This window comes from Schistocerca gregaria, chromosome 3 (assembly GCF_023897955.1).
Source record: "Schistocerca gregaria isolate iqSchGreg1 chromosome 3, iqSchGreg1.2, whole genome shotgun sequence".
In the NCBI taxonomy this organism is placed as follows: domain Eukaryota; kingdom Metazoa; phylum Arthropoda; class Insecta; order Orthoptera; family Acrididae; genus Schistocerca; species Schistocerca gregaria.
The window spans coordinates 879,225,097-879,245,966 of record NC_064922.1 but is presented as its reverse complement, the minus strand read 5'-3'; the positions used below and the strand labels follow the sequence as shown (position 1 = coordinate 879,245,966).

The 20,870-nt window shown below is 36.6% G+C and overlaps 1 protein-coding gene across 5 annotated transcripts in view; it reads right to left on the bottom strand.

The window, feature by feature from the left end:
- LOC126354993 (zinc finger protein jing) overlaps positions 1 to 20,870 on the bottom strand; it is a 625,696-nt gene that overhangs the window by 20,273 nt on the left and 584,553 nt on the right. For 3 of the 5 annotated variants that reach the window (XM_050005104.1, XM_050005106.1, XM_050005105.1), the window contains exons 3-5: positions 20,336 to 20,533; positions 12,557 to 12,707; positions 350 to 480 (exon numbers count right to left, since the gene is read on the bottom strand). In XM_050005104.1, the coding sequence (XP_049861061.1) occupies positions 350 to 480; positions 12,557 to 12,707; positions 20,336 to 20,533 (480 nt within the window). Of the gene's footprint in view, positions 1 to 349; positions 481 to 5,493; positions 10,819 to 11,501; positions 12,708 to 20,335; positions 20,534 to 20,870 lie in introns of those variants that run through there. The other 2 variants (XR_007565427.1, XR_007565426.1) reach the window with 2 other exon arrangements.

Below are 20,870 nucleotides of genomic sequence, written 5' to 3'. Positions count from 1 at the left end.
ATCCCTTGATGGCTCAGAATATGTCCTACCAAGCAATCCCTTCTTCTAGTCAAGTTGTGCCACAAATTTCTCTTCTCCCCATTTCTATTCTGTACCTCATTTTACTGATATGGAGCCAAGATAAAGTGTCATTGAAATAATAATTTTGAATGTTGTTCCATGTGTATCTATGATTTGTATGTGGTTTATATGCTGTTGACTGGTCAACACTTATGTAGTGAATTGTTCCTGCAGATGGAACTTGAGGAAGGGCCCAAAAACATATACTGGTAAGACAGACATTTATAAAAAGAGTGAAGAATTTCCAACAGAACATGGTAAAACAACTGATTCAAAACAACACACAGACCTTGCTCTGAAGGAAAACAGCATTTGCTGGAGCCGTTTCAACATTTCCATGAGTTATCTTCTCAGTTACATTCAGAAGCCGATGCTGTAGACCCTCCATGATTCCAGAGTCAAAGTAGTCAAACATGCGAGCTGAAACACAAAAAGGAAAGGAAATTAGTTTTGTCTTCAATGGTGGTATTGCCTAACAGGATTGCAGTTGAATTGAATAGACTTGAAAATTGTGTTCTGCAAGATATTTAAAATATAACTAGAAGGTTACAATATCTCAATATCAATTATCAAAACGTAATTAATTTTCATATTCACATCAATGTTACTGATATGGAGCCAAGATAAAGTGTCATTGAAATAATAATTTTGAATGTTGTTCCACGTGTATCTATGAACGAGAAATGAATATTTATGTAAATGCAATGTTCACAATTTTCTTGTCTGAAATGTCTGACTGAAAAAATTCGAGACTCCTGACTCATTGTTACTTTAAAAAATTTTCTGTAGGTCAATACATACGAGTGATGCACACGGATACGAAGAAGGGCAGTACAGTACTTAGAGGTTCCCATCCAGGTGTCCCGAAAAGAACAGCACACGTGTCACCGGCGGCTCACATTGTCCGGTAGAATATATATTTGTCTTTCCACTGAGAACGTTTGATTTGTCGAGAGTCACACGCAGTTATCAATTTTAGGACATGTTCTTAAATGAAAACAGCATCTGCATGTTTCATGTATATATTAACAGACAATGTGCAGTAGAGATTATTGAAATTTGGCTATGGTACCATTACAAAATTTTGCTTTTATCAAAATTTCTTTCTGCAGTGAAACTACCTATCCAGTTCCTACAAAGATGTAATGAGAGGTGTAATTACTTGCATTACTTTATGGAGAACAGACTCCAAATTTATCAGACAATTATAGGATCATACCAAAACCCATGACAATTAAAGGGTACACTACAGTTGTGGGTTTGATTATAAATAGGTGCCAAAACCCTTTGAAAATTTTATAGCACTGGCACCTTTTGAGTAGCTCCACTGCAGCAGTCTTACAAACTCTTTAGCATTTTAAGCTCTCTCTTAATTCTGTTCAGCTTTTTGTTTCACAACATGAAATGTTTGTTACAATGACAAAATGCCCTCAGCTTACATAATGTCAAGGAAAATGTATTACTGAATTCTGCTTCGTTACAGGCTTGGTACAAAATTGCCCAAAAGACCTATACTTGCCTGCTACACATTTTCAACCATAACACACCATACATTCCAAACCAGCTTCCATAGACATAAATCTCAAGACAACTGATATCTTAAAACAATAATAATAATAATAATAATAATAATAAAATCAGATCATTGGCTATGAGTGCACGCATGTATCTTCGTGATCCCTTATTAATACTGAAAGTCAGGGTTATATGCAGTCCAACTATGCCATTTTCAACAAGTTGGGTTCACTTAAAAAGGAAGCCTTATAAAGTTTCTTATTTGGTGCTTTCAACACCATTCACGATGAAAAACTTACATTCCTGTAATTTTGCTACTAATTAATGATACAGAGTAAAGCTGAAACACCAAATTAAGTCATAAATAATGAACTATTCAAATTACAATTGCAATTATTTTGATCATGATGCATGTGCATGTAGTACTGATGAAAACGCATTTCTAAATCATGATCCACGCTGGAAAAAAAGAAAAATAAACAAAAGAAACCACTTACACAATATTAATCTGGTGCTGAAAATGTCTTCTCACACACAAGACCAATCACAGGTTATTATCTCTCTCTCTCTCTCTCTCTCTCTCTCTCTCTCTCTCTCTCTCTCTCTCTCCCCTCCCTACCCACCAGCACCATCCATCTTGCATTTCTCTCTCTTGACTTTAAACAAGACAACATATTTTCTCTGCTCACTACTCTTGAACTTCCTCTTTCTTGTCCTTTCCAGATAAAGAGTTACTGCTGAAATTAATATTTTGCGTGTTGAGGGTGTTTCACAGCAACTTGACTAAATAAAAACATCTCAGTTCTGAATGCACATTAACTGAATTAGAATCCACAGTTTCAACAACTGTCAGTGCTGTCATCTTCAGGAATTAAAACTGTTCACTACTGGAGCACCAATGTATCCTCCTCCTACACCAATTACATCAATAAATAATTTTCATTCCGGAAAATTATAGCAGTGACAGTTATAAATGTTTAGAAATGGCTCAGTTTATTCAAACAAATAGTATGTTACCAGTAAAAGATAAATCAGTAAAAATGAAGGATGAAGGAACTGCAGGGACGCTACTTTGCACACTGACTCCCAAGAGGCCACATCACCAAGTGCTCGAATTGGCTTACAAAGATGATGAATAGATAATGACAATGATTTCATGTAACTGATGAAAGGAAAGAAGATAGATTAGTGTTTAACATTCTATCAACAATGGGATCATTACAGACAATCTAATTGAAGAAGCAGTAGAGCTTCTCTCTCTCTCTCTCTCTCTCTCTCTCTCTCTCTCTCTCTCTCTCTCTCTCTCTATTGGTGACTATGATGGATAATTTAATAACTCACATTAAGATGTGTGTAAGCACAGATGGTTGGTTGGTTTTGCGTTTCATTGATCAATCGCATGGTACAGTAGCCGTTATTCTAACTACTTTCTTTTGAGCACTGAGTACTTTTTGTCTAAATGTTGAGTTACCCCAAAATATTATTCTGTACGACATCAGAGAGTGAAAGCATGCAAAGTACATTAGCTTACTGATTTCTATATCATCAAAATTGGCAATTATTCTGATTGCAAAAGTTGCTGAACCTAGTCACTTTAGAAGATCCAAAATATGAATTTTCCAATTCAGATTCTCATCTATGTGTACACCAAAAAACTTAGTATGCTCTACCCTGTCTAATGACTAATGTTGATGTGTTATATTTATTGAAGGAACTGTCCTTTTTGCAGCAGAAAATTGGATGTACTGTGCTTTTTTCAAAGTTTGAAGCAAGCCCATTTGCATAAAACCAATTAATGACTTTTCCAAAGACCCTATTTGTATCATTTTCAATTTGACTTTCGTTTTTTGGATTAACAATGATGCTTGTACCATCAGCAAACAGTGTCAGTTCAGCTTCCTGTTTCAGATAGGAAGGCAGGTCATTCGCATATGCGAAGAACAGAAGGGAACCCATGATTGAACCCTGTGGAACACCTAATGTAATTTCATCCCAGTTAGATGAATTGGCAAACTTACAAGTCACTTGACCCATATAAGGAAACTTTTTGCTTCCTGTTCTGTAGATATGACTTAAACACTCATATGCTATTCCATTTATACCATAGAATTGAAATTTCTTTAACATAATGTCGTGGTTCACACAATCAAATGCTTTGGACAAGTCACACAAAATTCCTATTGGTGACATTTTACTATTTAAAGACACTCTTATGTGGACAGTGAAATTGTATATTGTGTCTCAGTGGAACAGCATTTTTGAAATTCGAATTGTGATTTACTAAGTGTCCCATTACTGCAGAGATGGCTTACCAATCGAGTACATTACTTTCTCGAAGATTTTTGAGAATGCTGTAAGCAAGGATACTGTCTCATAATAATTGAGATCTGTGGTGTCACCCTTTTTATACAGACGCCTAACAATGGCATACTTCAACCCCTCTGGAAAAATACCTTGAGTCAGTGATGCATTACACATGTGTCTCAGAACATCAGCTGTAATTGCACCACATTGTTTTCTTATCTTATTTGAGATGTCATCTACTCCTACAGAACATTTATTTTTCAAATATTTAATAATTTTAATTATTTCACAAGAGATTGTTGGGTGAAACTTGATCTAATTTTTTTCAAAACAGACTCTTCCATGTACTGCCTAGCTTTTTCTTTTGAACTGTTCTCACCAATTTTTTCTGCTGGAAATGGTTGTTGAACACATTAGCTACTTGTGCACTGTTGGTTAGGACGGTCTATTTCTCTTTAACAGTAATACAACATACCCCCAGTGGTTACTTTTCCTGTCTCCCTTCTAACAACATTCCATATTGATTTGATTTTATTGACAGAGTTGTTAACTTCTTCTCCAACATACATATTTCTTGATTTCCTTACAACTTTTCTCAGTATGTTAGAATAATTTTTATAGTGTGGAACTACTTCTGGATCTTTACTAGTTCTTGCTGTCTCACACAGTTTTCTTTTTCTCTCTCTCTTTCTGAAGACACTTAATACCTGTAGTAATTCAAAGTTTCTTTGAAAAGTGTATGGTGTTACAGTTAGTAATTTTCTTTGGGAAACAATGTTCAAAGAGGGATGTATCATTAGCATTTGGCTCATTATATACATCTTCGCAATTAACATATCTTAGCTTTCTCTGAAGTGCTGTATAGATACTGGGTTGAGCAACGTCACACTTTTGCATAATGGTTTCTTAACTGTTAGGTTTTGTAAGTCTATCAGTTGTGCATCGTGGTCTAACAATCCATTTACCACAGGGAAAGCACGTGTTTGTTTTACATCCTCTTTCTGCACAAACACAGAATCTATTAGCGTGCTACTGTCCTGAGCTATATGTGTACGGAAATTGGTCACTGATTCTAATTTATGTGTTGTTAGTAACACTTCTAGTTCACTTTTTCTCTTCTTCTTTTTGTCTGACCAACACCATAATAAGGAGTCAATTTTTTTTTTTTTTAAATGAACAGCTCCCAGTCTCCTAATGGGGACCTGTACACTGTTGCTAGTATCAGTACTACATTATCTAGCTGCAATTCACATGCACAAACCTCAATAGTGCTGATCAACACAGAAGTTGCTTACTTCTGCAGTTTTGCATTTATACCCTTTATCCATCCTAGATCTAAAAGTGTAAGATGCTAAATTATACCCACTTATACTGACACTGTCCATGCCCACAGTTGCATGGTGTTCAGACAGAGTGTATATCAATCTCATTCTTATTCTTATTTTTGAGATCATCTAAACACACTAATACCTCATCTACTTTATTTTTATTCCCCTTATATTTTGATTAAATATGTTGATACTGCCCTTAGCTTTACCCCTATCAACTCTATGTGAAGTTTCTTTTAATCTATTTATCTTGATTGTCATCTGTCTGGACTTTTGGCTTTAACCTAAAAAAAAAAAAAAAAAAAAAAAAAAACTGTCTCCCTGGACCCATTAACCACAGTATTAAGCAGTAGAGCAATATTTTATTGTGTATGCACTGTACAAATTGAGTTTCTAATATTTGCTTCTCTTCTGCTATTTATCATTGCACTTTTCACATCTCTGAAAGTTCTGCTTTTCAACAGGATCTATTGATAGTGATTAATGGGAATTCAAATTCAGTTAAGATGCTTTGAAAACAAACGTGATTTCATTCACTGTTGTTGTTGTTTTTGTCGTCATCATTGTCATCCACTGAACTTCAATTTTTTACCATAAGGGTAGTTTTTTTTCAGAATTTAGGTTTAAAAACATGTATTATATTTTCAATATAAATACAACCAGTACTATTTCAACTGATTGGTAACTATGTTGTCGTGATTATTAGTTAATGTGTTAAGAAATTTCTTCTGTTGGCTAAGCAAATTCCATCTTCTACCTAACAGCTTTACGTTGAACTCTACAAATTGTCACCAAAAGGCATTCAGTATGTACCTTAAAAGCAAGAGAGAAAAATGCAAGGGACAGCCACAGCTTATTGTCACTTCTATTGAAATGCACTGCTCAATGCTGGCAAGCATCTGAAGGTCATTGATGCAGTCAATGGTAGAGGACACTGTCGGACATAAGCACATACACTGATGAATCTCTATCACACTTGACAGTAACAATCAATAATTCATAACAAATTTTAGAGCCCAGACATACTTGACAAAACACAAGTTATCACACACAAGAAGGAAACACACTGCTAGTCACCATAAGGAGATTTTACAAAAATAAAATAAAAATCTCATAAATATTATGCTACACAATGTACTGATAAGCTTAGGTACACATTAAACAGGAAATTGCCTCAGTGCCCAGCACTTTCTTACCTTCTGTTACATAAACAGCAATTCAGGGGTGCAAAAAACAATTCTTTAAGAGTGCGCTTAACACAATATTGCACTAATGCAATAGTGTGTACTTTAAGTGCAGAATAATTATTTATTTCAATTTATGACTGGCACTACTGCCCACAATTCTGGAAGCATCAAACCTCTTGCTATGTTATGCAGTTTACCAAAACTCTAGGAAATTTTTCACATGGCACTTAATGCTGCGCTTAAAATAGGGGATATTACTGACACGTCAATCTTAAGAACAAAATCACTCTCATAAATATCACACCAAATAAAATAAAATTAACAAAGATCACAGATTCCCTCCTACGGAGTTGAGACAGTTAAGGATGACAATTCAAGAAATAGTAAGGTAAGATATGAACTAGAAAACTCTTGCACACACACACACAAGGGAAGTCCCCAGATGGATCGACTTTTGAAACCACCTGCACAGTGGTGAAGTATGGTGTCCCAGGTATTCCACCTTGGAGCCATCCACTCTAGTGGGCCGTCATTTGTGAGTTATCAAATGAAAATTAATTCTGCGTGATGCACTAGAGCCTTAAAAATAACATTTGAAAGCAGCTGACGTGTTTAAAGTTGTTAGTCTGTACTGCATGAAATGCTATTAAATTTTTATTTTTAAGTCTTTATTAAAATGACTGACCTTTATTTTTATGCAATAAATTAGTTCAAATGTAATTTCCTTTTATTTATAATGTTATCATGGAGTAGTGAGAGCAGCAACACATTATATAACGAAGTATTTGTAAATAAACTGGAAAAGCTATGAGCACTGTGAAAGTTATTCCACTAAAATGTACTCCATGTCAGCTATGTGAGGTTAATTTAAATTATCAGTTGAAAATTACAATTAAAAAAAACTTTAAGAGTGCATCCAAATTACTTCAAGATAAAAGCAAAATTGCTAAAGATGAAGATCTACTGTGTGGACACTACATTGTGGCAGTTTTAGGTGGTGGGGTATTTTGAACTGTGGGTGTACACGATACCAGTAGATGTCAGGCCTGAACAACCACTGCCAAACGCAGCAAACATTTGTGCTGCAGCCACTTCAAACTGCTTTGTTTACTGTAGTTCGAGACTAACCCTGATGCATAAAGGGATTCAAATGAGACTCTCATGGCAACAAAAGAAATCAGCAATTCCTGTGACTGTTATGTCAGTTGTTCTTTCGTGGAACAACGGAACACAGATGCAGGATGGCACCCCTTCAAGAGGGAGGCACAGCTTACTCCACTGCACCACTCCTCTGCCCTCGGCCAGTCTAAGTTCTCGTTTGTTTACAGTCATGGCCGACTGCCACGATATACTGTCTGCATTGTCTGCATAATATCCAAAATCCATTCATTTGTTCACTGGAGTCTGTGTATAAGAGCATTTAGTAATATGACACGGTATGCTCGATATGGATTAATGGAAAGACAGTATCTCTTAACGTTAATGAAGTGTACTTTCCTTTGAGCTTGTTGAAGAAAGAATGTGATTACAGGAGTGCAGCATTCGAGTTTTGTCCATCATGTGAGAATAATTTATATTTGTTTGTTTAATGATTACCACCCAATAAAAGTGCATCTCATAATGCAAAAAAAAAAAAAAAAAAAAAAAAAAAAAAAAATGATTACTGCACAACAATTTAAATATTGGCATATCATTTAATTTTTTGTTTTTCAGTTGATGGATTGGTGTTTTAATACTTAAAGATTACAATACAGATAAATAAAAATAGTTAAAAATCACACAAACAAAGATTCCAAGTTTAAAAAGGAATACGAGGAAAATGTGATCGAATAAAAAACTTAATACAATAAAAAAGTTAATACAATTATTAATTTGACAAAGCAAACAATAAGAAATAAATATGCATTTGAATCAATTAATTGAATAAAAAACAACAACAAAAGTAATTTCAATAAATATTTAAAAATAAACATTTAAAAGCATCATACGGGTATAGAACTTAACAATGTGAAACAATAATAAAAAAAACACTTTGCCTCATATGGAAGGTTGCCACTTTCAGCACGTCAACATTAAGTCTCAACCATTACGTTATAAAACCTCTCTCAAAAAGACTATAGTGCATCACGTAAAATTCTTTTTGATCAATTACAAACAAAGGCCCACTAGGGTGGGCTGCTGCAGGGTGTGATGCCTGGGACCCTAACCTACTCCATTGTGTAGGTAGTTCTAAAAGTTGACAACACCTCTCGCGACCTCCCATTGTCAGATTCAAACTTTTCACAACTGACAGGAATCACATAGCAGCAATGATTTTCATGTGAACTAGTGGTAAAAGTAAGTGTCTGGAAACCGAGAGGCTGCGTAATCTAATTTCGGTCGGACCACAGATTTTTCAGTCTTTCCTTTAACCTAGCTTTCGCCTCTCAATGATGTGAGGAATATGCAGAAAAAACACATGGTTCAGATCCTACATTAAACTGTAGGTCCCCTTTCCCCGGTTGGGTAAGTGGGGTAGATTAGGGAGAGACAAGTTGACGAGGTGGCATCCGATATAAAGACTTTCACCAGGGCACTGATCCATATGAAATAATAAATAAAAATAATAATAATAATAATAATAATAATAATAATAATAATAATAATAATGTGAATCTTTCTCTTGCTGAATGTATGTGATGTATTCTATATTTGTGGCATTGTGATCGTGTAAGTGTATTGAGTGCTTCTAGGTCTGTGTTACTCCATTTCACTACTCCAAATGAGTAGGTCAATTTTGGTATAACATAAGTATTTATAGCTTTTGTCTTGTTTCTTGCTGTCAATTCTGTTTTCAGTATTTTTGTTAGTCTTTGTCTATATTTTTCTTTTAGTTCTTCTTTAATATTTGTATTATCTATTCCTATTTATTGTCTGTATCCTAGATATGTATGGACAACCATCGCTTCTATGCAGTCGCTGTGGTGTATTCAATATGTAATTCATCTTGTTTAGTGTGTTTTCCCTTAACTACGCTATTTTTCTTACATTTGTCTGTTCCAAAAGCCATATTTATATCATTGCTGAATACTTCTGTTATCTTTAGTAATTGGTCGAGTTGTTGCTGCCAGTAGTTTTAGATCATCCATGTACAGCAGATGTGTGATTTTGTGTTGGTGTGTTCCAGTAATATTATATCCATAATTTGTATTACTTGGCATGTTGGATAGTGGGTTCAGAGCAAAGCAGAACAAAAAAGGACTTAACGAGTCTCCTTGATATATACCACGCTTAATCTGTATTGGCTGTGTTATGGTATTATTTGAATTTGTTTGGATATTAAGTGTGGTTTTCCAATTTTTCATTACTATGTTTAGGAACTGTTTCAATTTAGGATCTATTTTGTATATTCCCAATATTTGTAGTAACCATGAGTGGGGTACACTATCAAAAGCTTTTCGGTGATCAATGCATGCGTAGTGTAGCGACCTTTGTTTAGTTTTAGCTTGATATGTCACCTCTGCATCTATTATCAGTTGCTCTTTACATCCTCGTGCTCCTTTGCAGCAACCTTTTTGTTCTTCATTTATAATTTTGTACTATGTTGTATGTGTCAATTTCTGTGTAATGACTGAAGTTAATATTTTGTATATTGTTGGTAGGCATGTTACGGGGTGATATTTTGCTGGGTTTGCTGTGTGTGCTTGATCTTTAGGTTTCAGATCAGTTATTCCTTGTGTAAGTGTATCAGGGACTGTGTATGGGTCTGCGATATAACTGTTACAATAATTTTCCAGGTGCTTTCCAATTGCGCGTAGAATTAATTGCTCGGGTGACTTCATGTTGCAAAATTATCACTTCAGGCATTTGTGGTATCATCTTTTGTGTGTGTTTCTGCTTGTATCCACTGTGCATGTCTGTTATGCTGTACCGGGTTTGACCATATGTTGCTCCAGAAGTGTTCCAGGTCTGTTATGTTTGGTGGATTGCCTATTTTAATGTGTGTGTTATCTATTGCCTGGTAAAATTTCTTTTGGTTTGTGTTGAATGTTTGGTTTTGTTTCCTTCTATTTTCACCTTGTTGTATCTTCGAAGTCGTTTGGCCAATGCTTGTCATTTCTGCTTCTTTTCATTTAATTGCTCTATCGCTTCTTGTTATGAGATTTTACCTAGCGTTTTTCGTTCTTTGTCTGATATTTCATTTCTTATAAATTGTGTTAGCTGTCCAATGTCTTTTCTCAGTTTTTCTATTCTGATCTGTAGCATGTGTTGCCATGCTGGTTTTGTCGGTTTCTTCTGTGTGTTGGTTGGTTCTGATCTCTGCCTAGTGTGTCGTCGTCATCATCATCATCATCATCATCATCATCATCATCATCATCATCATCATCATCATCATCTATTTCCTCAGACATTATGTCTGGTCAAAAATGGTAAATGACGCGGACCTTGATCAAGCGCGTGACTTCCTTTTAACTGTACGGTATGTTACATTGCATTTAGGAACTTTCGGGTAATTGAACAAGTATCAATAATTACAGATTTCTGTAGTTGTATATATAAGTTTGGATGTAGCTATACTGCGTTGATGTACTGGTGGATGTTGTGTGGTATGACTCCTGTAGTTGATAGAATAATCAGTATGTCAACTTTATCCTGTTGCCACAATTGTTATTGTTATTATTGTTATTGTTATTATTGTTATTATTGTTGTTATTTCATATGGATCAGTGCCATATCAACTACAGGAGTCACACCACACAATATCCACCAGTACATCAACACAATACAGGTACATCCAAACATATATATACAACTACAGAAATCTGTAGTCATTGACACATGTTCAATTACCCGAAAGTTCCTAAATGCAATGCAACATATCGTACAGTTAAAAGGAAGTCATGCTTGATCAAGGTCCGTGTCACTTTCGATTCTTAAGCAGGCATGACGTCTGAGAAAGGAAAGAAAGAATAATAATAATAATAATAATAATAATAATAATAATAATAATAATAATAATAAATGATGATGATAATATTTAGTGATATTCATTAGAGGTTTTTTTTAAGGATGAAAGATCATAAGATCATGCTGGATTCTCTCCTTTAATTGATCACCAAAGCCTCACAACCTGCGGAGTTACATGACAAACTATGCAAATTAAATGAAAATGGCCAAACTCTAAGCTCTGCATAACTTCACAGTTGCTTACAATGAACTTGTAATGCTGTAGTTATAGAGCCTTCCTCCCAGTATAGATGGGATCCTCATTTGAAACTGGACCATGCATATAAATAAACTTATTCTGAGAATTTTGAAAACTGAATGCCAGAGAAATCGTAACTATTACCCCAAATGCAGACCCAACAGAACGCTATTTCAAAGGAAAAAGGAAAAATGAAAAATAAAAAAAATTGAATTTCTAGCAGATGGAAGAAAGAGACCGTAACAGAAAATTACATTGTGTGACAATTTTTTTTTACTGACCACTATGCTGGCTGATAGATATCGACTTCTCTAGATAATGAGTATGTTATCTTCGCAGTACCTAACCACATCCCTCCATATTCTTTTATTGTTGGCGCCCGATTCTGCAGACCAGGTTGTCCTACATTATTAACAGTTACATGTGATTGGGTCAGCTAAGTTATCATATCATATTTTATCAAAAACTATGGTTCCTATTTTATTACACAAAAGTAAAGCAGTCTTCAGTCCAAAGACTGTATTCAACTACACATTACCTTATTAGGCATGGTGCTATTTGAGGTTGTACGCTGTTGCCTTCCTCCGACCTCTGAACTGACTTACCCAGCCAGCTATAAGAGGATCTACAGTTTAACATGGATTCCAACCACAGCACAACTCTGACTCAAACTTTGCCAGAAGTGAAACAAGTGATGAATAACAGATAACAATTTTAGGACTGACTGGGGACTGAGCCCGAGACCTCAGGATCTGTAGTCCGGGAATGTATTACTGTGCCATCGAGCCACACTTATCTAATATATGATCAATCTAGAACTATTGATACTTTTATTACTAACAATGTGATAGATTAATAATAAAATGCTTTAGCTTAGTACTCTCACAAGTGCAGGTTGCAGCAGCTGACAACCACATCACGCACGCAATTGCCTTCCTGAAAAATGCATCACACCATGGAAGGATCAGAGGCCTTACCTGACCAAGGTTGTCGTCGATAGCGTAACTTCTTCCCATTGCGCCGGAATAGTTTATTGCTCACATTTTCTGGAGTACGCCGCGCACTACCGCCACTGCCACTCGATTCCGTCTGGTTGAAGTGGCTATTGACGTGCCGCTCTAGTGTCGTCTGAAATGCATCACATTTTTAAATTACTGCCTCGTATTGTTTTACTCCATTTTGATGAAGTTCAAATGCAATAAATTCACCCCCCCCCCCCCCCCCCCACACACACACACACACATCTTCCCACCCTCTCACCTTTCACACACCCAGTCCATCAACTGAAAAACTTGATTGATGTGGAATGAGTATGGTATACATTAGTAAAAGGTTATTTAATTGTATAATTTAAAAAGAAAGCTGCTGCTGTTGAAAATGCTGTCACTTCATCAGTAATAGAAATTTAATGTCCTCATGAATTTTGTAATTACGTAAGGCATCATACAGAATGTCACACTCAAACCTTCCTGATTTCAAGGACCCAGGACACAAAACCACATTAGATACGACAATGAAAAATGGACCACATTGTAGAAAACCTCAAAGAATTCATATTCCCATATCAGATGTGCCAAGTATAATTTTTCAACAAGATGGAGCTCCGCAACATTGGTCAACGACTGTTTGCAAGTTCCTGGATAGGAAATTCCCCAATCGTTGAATCGGACCCATCGTCTGGCCACCACGTTCACCCGACATTAAGCCACTTGATTTCTTCATGTGGGGATTCATGAAGGACCACGTGTAGGCGACGAACGTGGAAGGTATTCCTCCAATGTGACATCATATCACTAATGCGACTGCAACAATAACAGAGGAAATGTTCCGAAGAAGTTGGCAAGAAATTGTACATACACTCTGTATTCTTCATGCTACAAATAGTTCTCATGTAGAGGTGTATTGAAAACAAATAAATTAATTCTTTGAGATGCTCTACAATGTGGTACAATCAATTTTCATTGTTGTATCTACCGTGGATTTTTTTTTCCCCCCCCTGGGTCTATGAAATCCGAGAGGTCTGAGTGGGACACCCTGTATTTTCAAAACTTTGTCTATTGGTAGTTCCTGCTGTGTCGGCACAAATAAAATTAATGCATCTGTATTTCATTGTCATTAGTGAGTGCAACATTTCCTCCCACTGTGACAAACTAATAATTTAATTTGGTGAGCAATGAGTTGAAAACGTCACCATTTACACCAGAGTTATGTTTGTTAGTTTCTTAAATAATAATTACTATTATTATTATTGTGTTTTTGGTAATATTCAGATTTTTTAAATTTATTGCGTCACTCTGAATATTCGTTTTGTGCACAAGATTCACTTTGGAATAATAGACTGGAGAATTTAACAGTACTGGTGGCAGTTGAGTGTCAAGTATTGACTACAGCATGGTCTCTGGATTAGGCAAAGCAATTCTAGTGAAAGGTGCTTTAATCCCAAAGTTATCTGTCTTGTTAATTTCTCTCAATTTTTCCTGTAATTTCTTTCTAAAATCCGTGATTGAGTCATTTTTAATCATTCTGTGAGACTAAAGAGTAAAATAACCAACACCTGAGATAGCCCCTACTTCCTTCCAACAGGCTTTTGCTTTTATATTTATTTTAATTTACCTGTAGAATGCCGTATTCAACTAATGATGACAATATTTTAGTGAATGTGCTTCAACCAACAGTTAGTGACATTGACAGATGCACAAAAGAAAAACACTATATTCAACCCACTATGTGAGAAGGCGGAGGAGGTATTTCATAATACTTGCAAAGTAAAATAACAAAATCTGAAATTTAATACAGTATTTAGAATATTGCACATAAAAGAATAAACTGAAATTTTTACAACTACCACTGTACTTATTTACACTATTTTTAACATATTTATGAAATTTATGATCTGCTACATTTCCTAAAAAAAAATTTTCTGCTTTACTTCTTTTCTGATAGCACTTGTACTCTACCACCAGTCCAACATTCACTCATGTCTCAAACTACACTCGTGCTCATAAATTAAAGATAATGCTGATACATGGTGAAACAACGCTCTTGTGGGCGGTTTGCGGGTTTAAATCACCTCGGGGTATGAACATGAGGTGCATTTGACCAGTGGTCGTTGCACAGTGGCGCTGGCAGCAGTCCACATATGCAGAGGCTTTCTGGTGCATGTCAAGAGTACGGTGCAGCAAGTAAGTGTGCAGAGTTTTCAGATGTGCTAATGGTGACTGTTTGTTGAAAATGGCTCAAAGAACACATATTGATGACGTTATGAAGGGTAGAATACTAGGGCGACTGGAGGCTGGTCAAACACAGCAGGTCGTAGCACGGGCCCTCCGTGCGCCACGAAGTGTGATCTCAAGACTATGACAAAGATTCCAGCAGACAGGAAACATGTTCAGGCGCTGCAGTACGGTACATCCACACAGTGTACAACACCACAAGAAGACCAGTATCTCATCATCAGTGCCCACAGATGGCCATGGAGTACATTGCTCGGGACCTTACCGCAGCCACTGGAACAGTTATCTTCAGACACACAGTCTACAGATGACTGAACATAGTTTATTCACCTGGAGACCTGCAAGTTGCTTTCCACTGACCCCTGGTCACAGGAGAGCCCATAAATCTTGATGTCAAGAGCACAGTACATGGTCATTGGAACAGTGGTCCCATGTTATGTTCACAGACGAGTCCAGGTATACTCTGAACAGTGATTCTCATCAGGTTTTTATCTGGTGTGAACCAGGAACCAGATACCATTGAGCACATCTGGGATGCTCTCAGTCGACATATTGCTGCACGTCTTCAAACCCCTACAACACTTCAGGAGCTCCGACAGGCACTGGTGCAAATATGGCAGGCTATACCCCAGCAGCTACTCGACCACCTCATCCAGAGTATGCCAACCCATTGTGCGGCTTGTGTATGTGTGCAAGGTGATCATATCCTATATTGATGTCAGAGTACATGCGTAGGAAACAGTGGTGTTTTGTAGTACATGTGTTTCGGGACAGTTTTCTCTACTTATCACCAATACAGTGGACTTACAGATCTGCGTCATGTGTGTTCCCTATATACCTATGCAATTAGAATCAGTTTTGTGTAGTGCCACATTGTGCAGCACCACATTCTGCAATTATCCTTGATTTATGAGCATGAGTGTATATGGCAGTAGGCAGCTTAGTAGCAGCAGTATTCATAGTGCAGAATCTCCTGTAAGGCATAGTGTTTGTGGTTCCCTCAGTTACAATTTACAAGAAACATTAAAGAAAGCTGTTGGAAAGCCAAACGCACATCAAAAAGAAGTGCAGAAATTGATGAAAACAGTAGTTTGTAAGGGGTAAGTTCTAAGAAGCAAAAATAGTATTTTATGATACAGTGAACCAATTCAAACACACAGTATCTCCTTTCCAAGTGAATACTACGAAATATTTTTCTGGTAAAAACACCTTACAGAAATTATATCTTTTATCTCTCTGAAAAGAAACTGGTGTCACAGTTACAACAAGTAATGGCTGATAATCCAGTCTTTTTTATGCTGGCTGAGTACTGATTGGCAGAATAAAAGTGCTTTCAATATTTTATTAGGATTCTTTAATAGAATATAAACAAATATCTAACATTTCTTAACTAATGATCTGAAGAAAACAGACTATCCTTGCAGAATGAAGTATGACCATAACTAGTACCTAAAAGACAGCTCATTACAGGTTTCTGGTATTTTACAATGTGTGGTCTATTTGCAGTAATTTTAAACATCTGATTTGAATGCACACACTTTACCAGTGTGTCCATGAAGCATTAAAAATGAATCCTCATTTACTAATAAAATTCAGCTCCTGCCAGAATGTAAATCTCTGGTAATCACAGGACTCTCCATTGCCGACTTCTCCTGTCAACACTACACGGGGTACTTGGTTAAAAATAGCAATAGTTTTCAACAGTTTTTAGCTTGTCTGCAATTTTTTATGCTTTGTTAAACACACTTAATGGAGAGTAAAACTGGGATCATACGTTTACTTGCATGACAAAATTTGGGAGTGATGCTTCAAAAGACCATAAAGTGGAGTGTTTCAATATGCCCAAAGGAAGAAAGAGTGGGGTTTAACATCTTATTGACAAATTCACTAGAAATTGTGGTCCTCTCTCTCATACAGAAAGGAAATTGCCAATGTCTTTTTAAAGAAGACATTCACCTTAAGCAGTTTAGGGGAATCACAGGAAATCTAAATCTGGCTGTCTAGGCAGGGATTGGAACCACTAAAACACACACACACACACACACACACACACACACACACACACACACACACCTCCCCACCAAAATATGAGACCAGTGTCTGATCATTGAACCACCCCACTCAGTTACATCCAAAGGAAGCATCACAAAAAACCAGAAACAATAATTTTAGCACAGATGATCAGAAAGACTGTTGAAGTAGATATCGCCACAAAAAAGGCTCAAGAGTACAATGTTTCTAATAACATTGTATTTATTTTCTTATATTGGGTGTTTTGTTTTTACACTGGAATTTCTTTTGTCTAAAGTTGCTCGTTTTTGAACTTTTTCAGTGATGTTTGAAACCTAAATTATTTTGGTCAAATTCTAACTTGGCCGTAACAGTGTATATTGATACAATGCAGGAATAATAGGTCACATCCAGCAATGTGCTGGACACATGGCAATGTGGCATCTGTGACATCTGTGACTGTGCAGACCAAATGGAACAGAGTTAGGCTGAAGTCTGATGATGTACCAATGTTGAAATATTGAAAGAGGGGTTGCTCATGTAAATTTCAGTGCAAATTAAGGAATTCTGTCTGTGGTAAAGCCTGTGTTAGCTTGGATGCGCCTCACAGTTTACTGCCAGAAGGTGGGACACAGACACCTAAACAGTGGTGTTATCTGCTTTAACTTATTTCTTACTTTACAGCACATGAATTTCATGAATAGTTTTTTTCCCCCAAAGATCTGTAAGGTAGTCCTGAAAATATATCCAGCTGAACAAACTATTTTCATCATGTGCTGGACAAAACCTGAAGAATGTAGTAAATTAATCCAATCAATTTGTGTTTAAAACTGTCATTTCTGTAAAAGAATTGTAGAAATCTTTCTCAGCAGTTCTCTCTCTATTTTGGAGTGTTGAATCAGAATTTCATGTGTCCTGCTGTGTAGGTGGTCAGCTTCACAATTAAAAGTGTAAGAATTTTTCTGCACAAAACTTACCACACTGCAAAGGCTCGTACTCCAACATAGGTGACAATTTTAATACGGACGATGAAAATAACCTGGACAGGACCCTAGCAGTACTGCTGTCTAGCCCAAGACCCTACATGTGAACTTTCTACTGCCTAAAGAATATTGTCTTGGCCACTTGGTGATATATATATATATATATATATATATATTAAAAATAAAGATTCCAAGACTTACCAAGCGGGAAAGCGCCGGCAGACAGGCACATGAACAAAACACACAAACACACACACAGAATTACAAGCTTTCGCAACTGGCAGTTGCTTCGTCAGGAAGGAAGGAAGGAGAGGGAAAAAAATGAAAGGGTGTGGGTTTTAAGGGAGAGGGTAAGGAGTCATTCCAATCCCGGGAGCGGAAAGACTTCCCTTAGGGGAAAAAAAAGGACAGGTACACACTCGCACACACACACACACATATCCATCCGCACATACACAGACACAAGCAGACATATTTAAATTTGGCCTTTAAATATGTCTGCTTGTGTCTGTGTATGTGCGGATGGATATGTGTGTGTGTGTGTGCGAGTGTGTACCTGTCCTTTTTTTTTCCCCTAAGGGAAGTCTTTCCGCTCCCGGGATTGGAATGACTCCTTACCCTCTCCCTTAAAACCCACACCCTTTCATTTTTTTCCCTCTCCTTCCTTCCTTCCTGACGAAGCAACTGCCAGTTGCGAAAGCTTGTAATTCTGTGTGTGTGTTTGTGTGTTTTGTTCATGTGCCTGTCTGCCGGCGCTTTCCCGCTTGGTAAGTCTTGGTAAGTCTTGGAATCTTTATTTTTAATCTTTATTTTTAATATATTTTTCCCATGTGGAAGTTTCTTTCTGTTTTATTTATATATATATATATATATATATATATATATATATATATATATATATATATATATATATATTAAAAAAAATATATATATTAAAATATATATATTAAAAATAAAGATTCCAAGACTTACCAAGCGGGAAAGCGCCGGCAGACAGGCACATGAACAAAACACACAAACACACACACAGAATTACAAGCTTTCGCAACTGGCAGTTGCTTCGTCAGGAAGGAAGGAAGGAGAGGGAAAAATGAAAGGGTGTGGGTTTTAAGGGAGAGGGTAAGGAGTCATTCCAATCCCGGGAGCGGAAAGACTTCCCTTAGGGGAAAAAAAGGGACAGGTGCACACTCGCACACACACACACACACACATATCCATCCGCACATACACAGACACAAGCAGACAAGGCCTTTAAATATGTCTGCTTGTGTCTGTGTATGTGCGGATGGATATGTGTGTGTGTGTGTGTGTGTGTGCGAGTGTGCACCTGTCCCTTTTTTTCCCCTAAGGGAAGTCTTTCCGCTCCCGGGATTGGAATGACTCCTTACCCTCTCCCTTAAAACCCACACCCTTTCATTTTTCCCTCTCCTTCCTTCCTTCCTGACGAAGCAACTGCCAGTTGCGAAAGCTTGTAATTCTGTGTATGTGTTTGTGTGTTTTGTTCATGTGCCTGTCTGCCGGCGCTTTCCCGCTTGGTAAGTCTTGGAATCTTTATTTTTAATATATTTTTCCCATGTGGAAGTTTCTTTCTGTTTTATTTACATCGTCATATATATATATATATATATATATATATATATATATATATATATATATATAGAGAGAGAGAGAGAGAGAGAGAGAGAGAGAGAGAAGGCAGTTTCAGTGATTTGTCACTTTGCTCCTTGCCCTCTGAGAAAACTGAATTTTTTTCGCATAAGGGTCAAAAACATTGCTTTTGAGCATGTTCTATCACCTTAGTGCTCATCAGAAAATCACACCTGATTAGTGCATTTTGAAGAAAACTTTACCTATTTTACTTTTGTGTAAATCATCTTCAAAAAACACAGAGCTTTTGAGATACATGGGAAAAACAAACAGTAGAAATATTTTGAGGTTTTTTGAATTTTTCATTGAGAAGCCAACCTCCTACAAGGCAATAAACATGAAATTCAATTTCAGCAACCTGAATAACATATATCCCCACTGATAAAAAATAAATAAATAAATGAAAAAGCTATTTTCTTATAAGAAAATCACTGACTGGGAAACAAGTATACCCAACAAATCTGGCATAAAATATGTTTTTTCCTTGTTTTTCTACTTCATTTTTATAATTCTGATACACGGTGGTCCAAGATAAACTAAATTCAAATGATGAACATTCCATTAATTACCTTATTTTAATCCGTTTTTTACTTCGTGGCAGTGAATTGTGTTGCTGCATCTAGTATTTTCTATTATAAAGGGTTCCATTTATATTGGCACATTTAGCATGTCGCGTCTCTGAACATTATTTCAGCTTATTTCTGAACATTAGAAGTGTTTTATTATCTCTCTTCCCCCCCCCCCCCCCTCCCCACCAATTCATTTTCAGAATTCCTCCAAATTTCATCTATTGTTATATAAATTGAAACTGGTTTAAAATTAGTAATTCTTTAAAAAAACCAGTAAAACATATTATATATTATATAGTACTTTCACTACACACCTGTGAGCTAAATCGCTGTCCACAGCCATCGACAATGCAGCGGAATGGCTTGTTACCACCATGACTAAGCACATGCCTTTCCAGCCACGAACGAGAGCAAGATGTGCGGCCATAAACTTTACAGCTTGTCCATAAACACACGTAGTTCTCGCCTTCACAACTGATTTGTGACTGTGTTTGAGGGTTGACATGGCTGACCTGGTAACAGGCAAGACACATTTACAATGTACATTAAAATGCTGACACCACACACACAAAAACATACATGAGTGAGTGAGTGAGTGAGTGAGAGAGAGAGAGAGAGAGAGAGAGAGAGAGAGAGAGAGAGAGAGAGAGAGAGAGATTTATGGTGTATACCAAAAGAACATTTGAGAAAATGGCAATTTCAGAGTACAGTCCAAGTGCTGGCAAGCTGAAGTATACACAAAAAATGTAGTTAATTTTTAGTTTTTCCAGATTACATATTTTTCACCCTTAGAGTGTTCCTGGTTGATTTGCGCGTGTTTGAGAAAGAAAATACTTCAAGAGATTACAC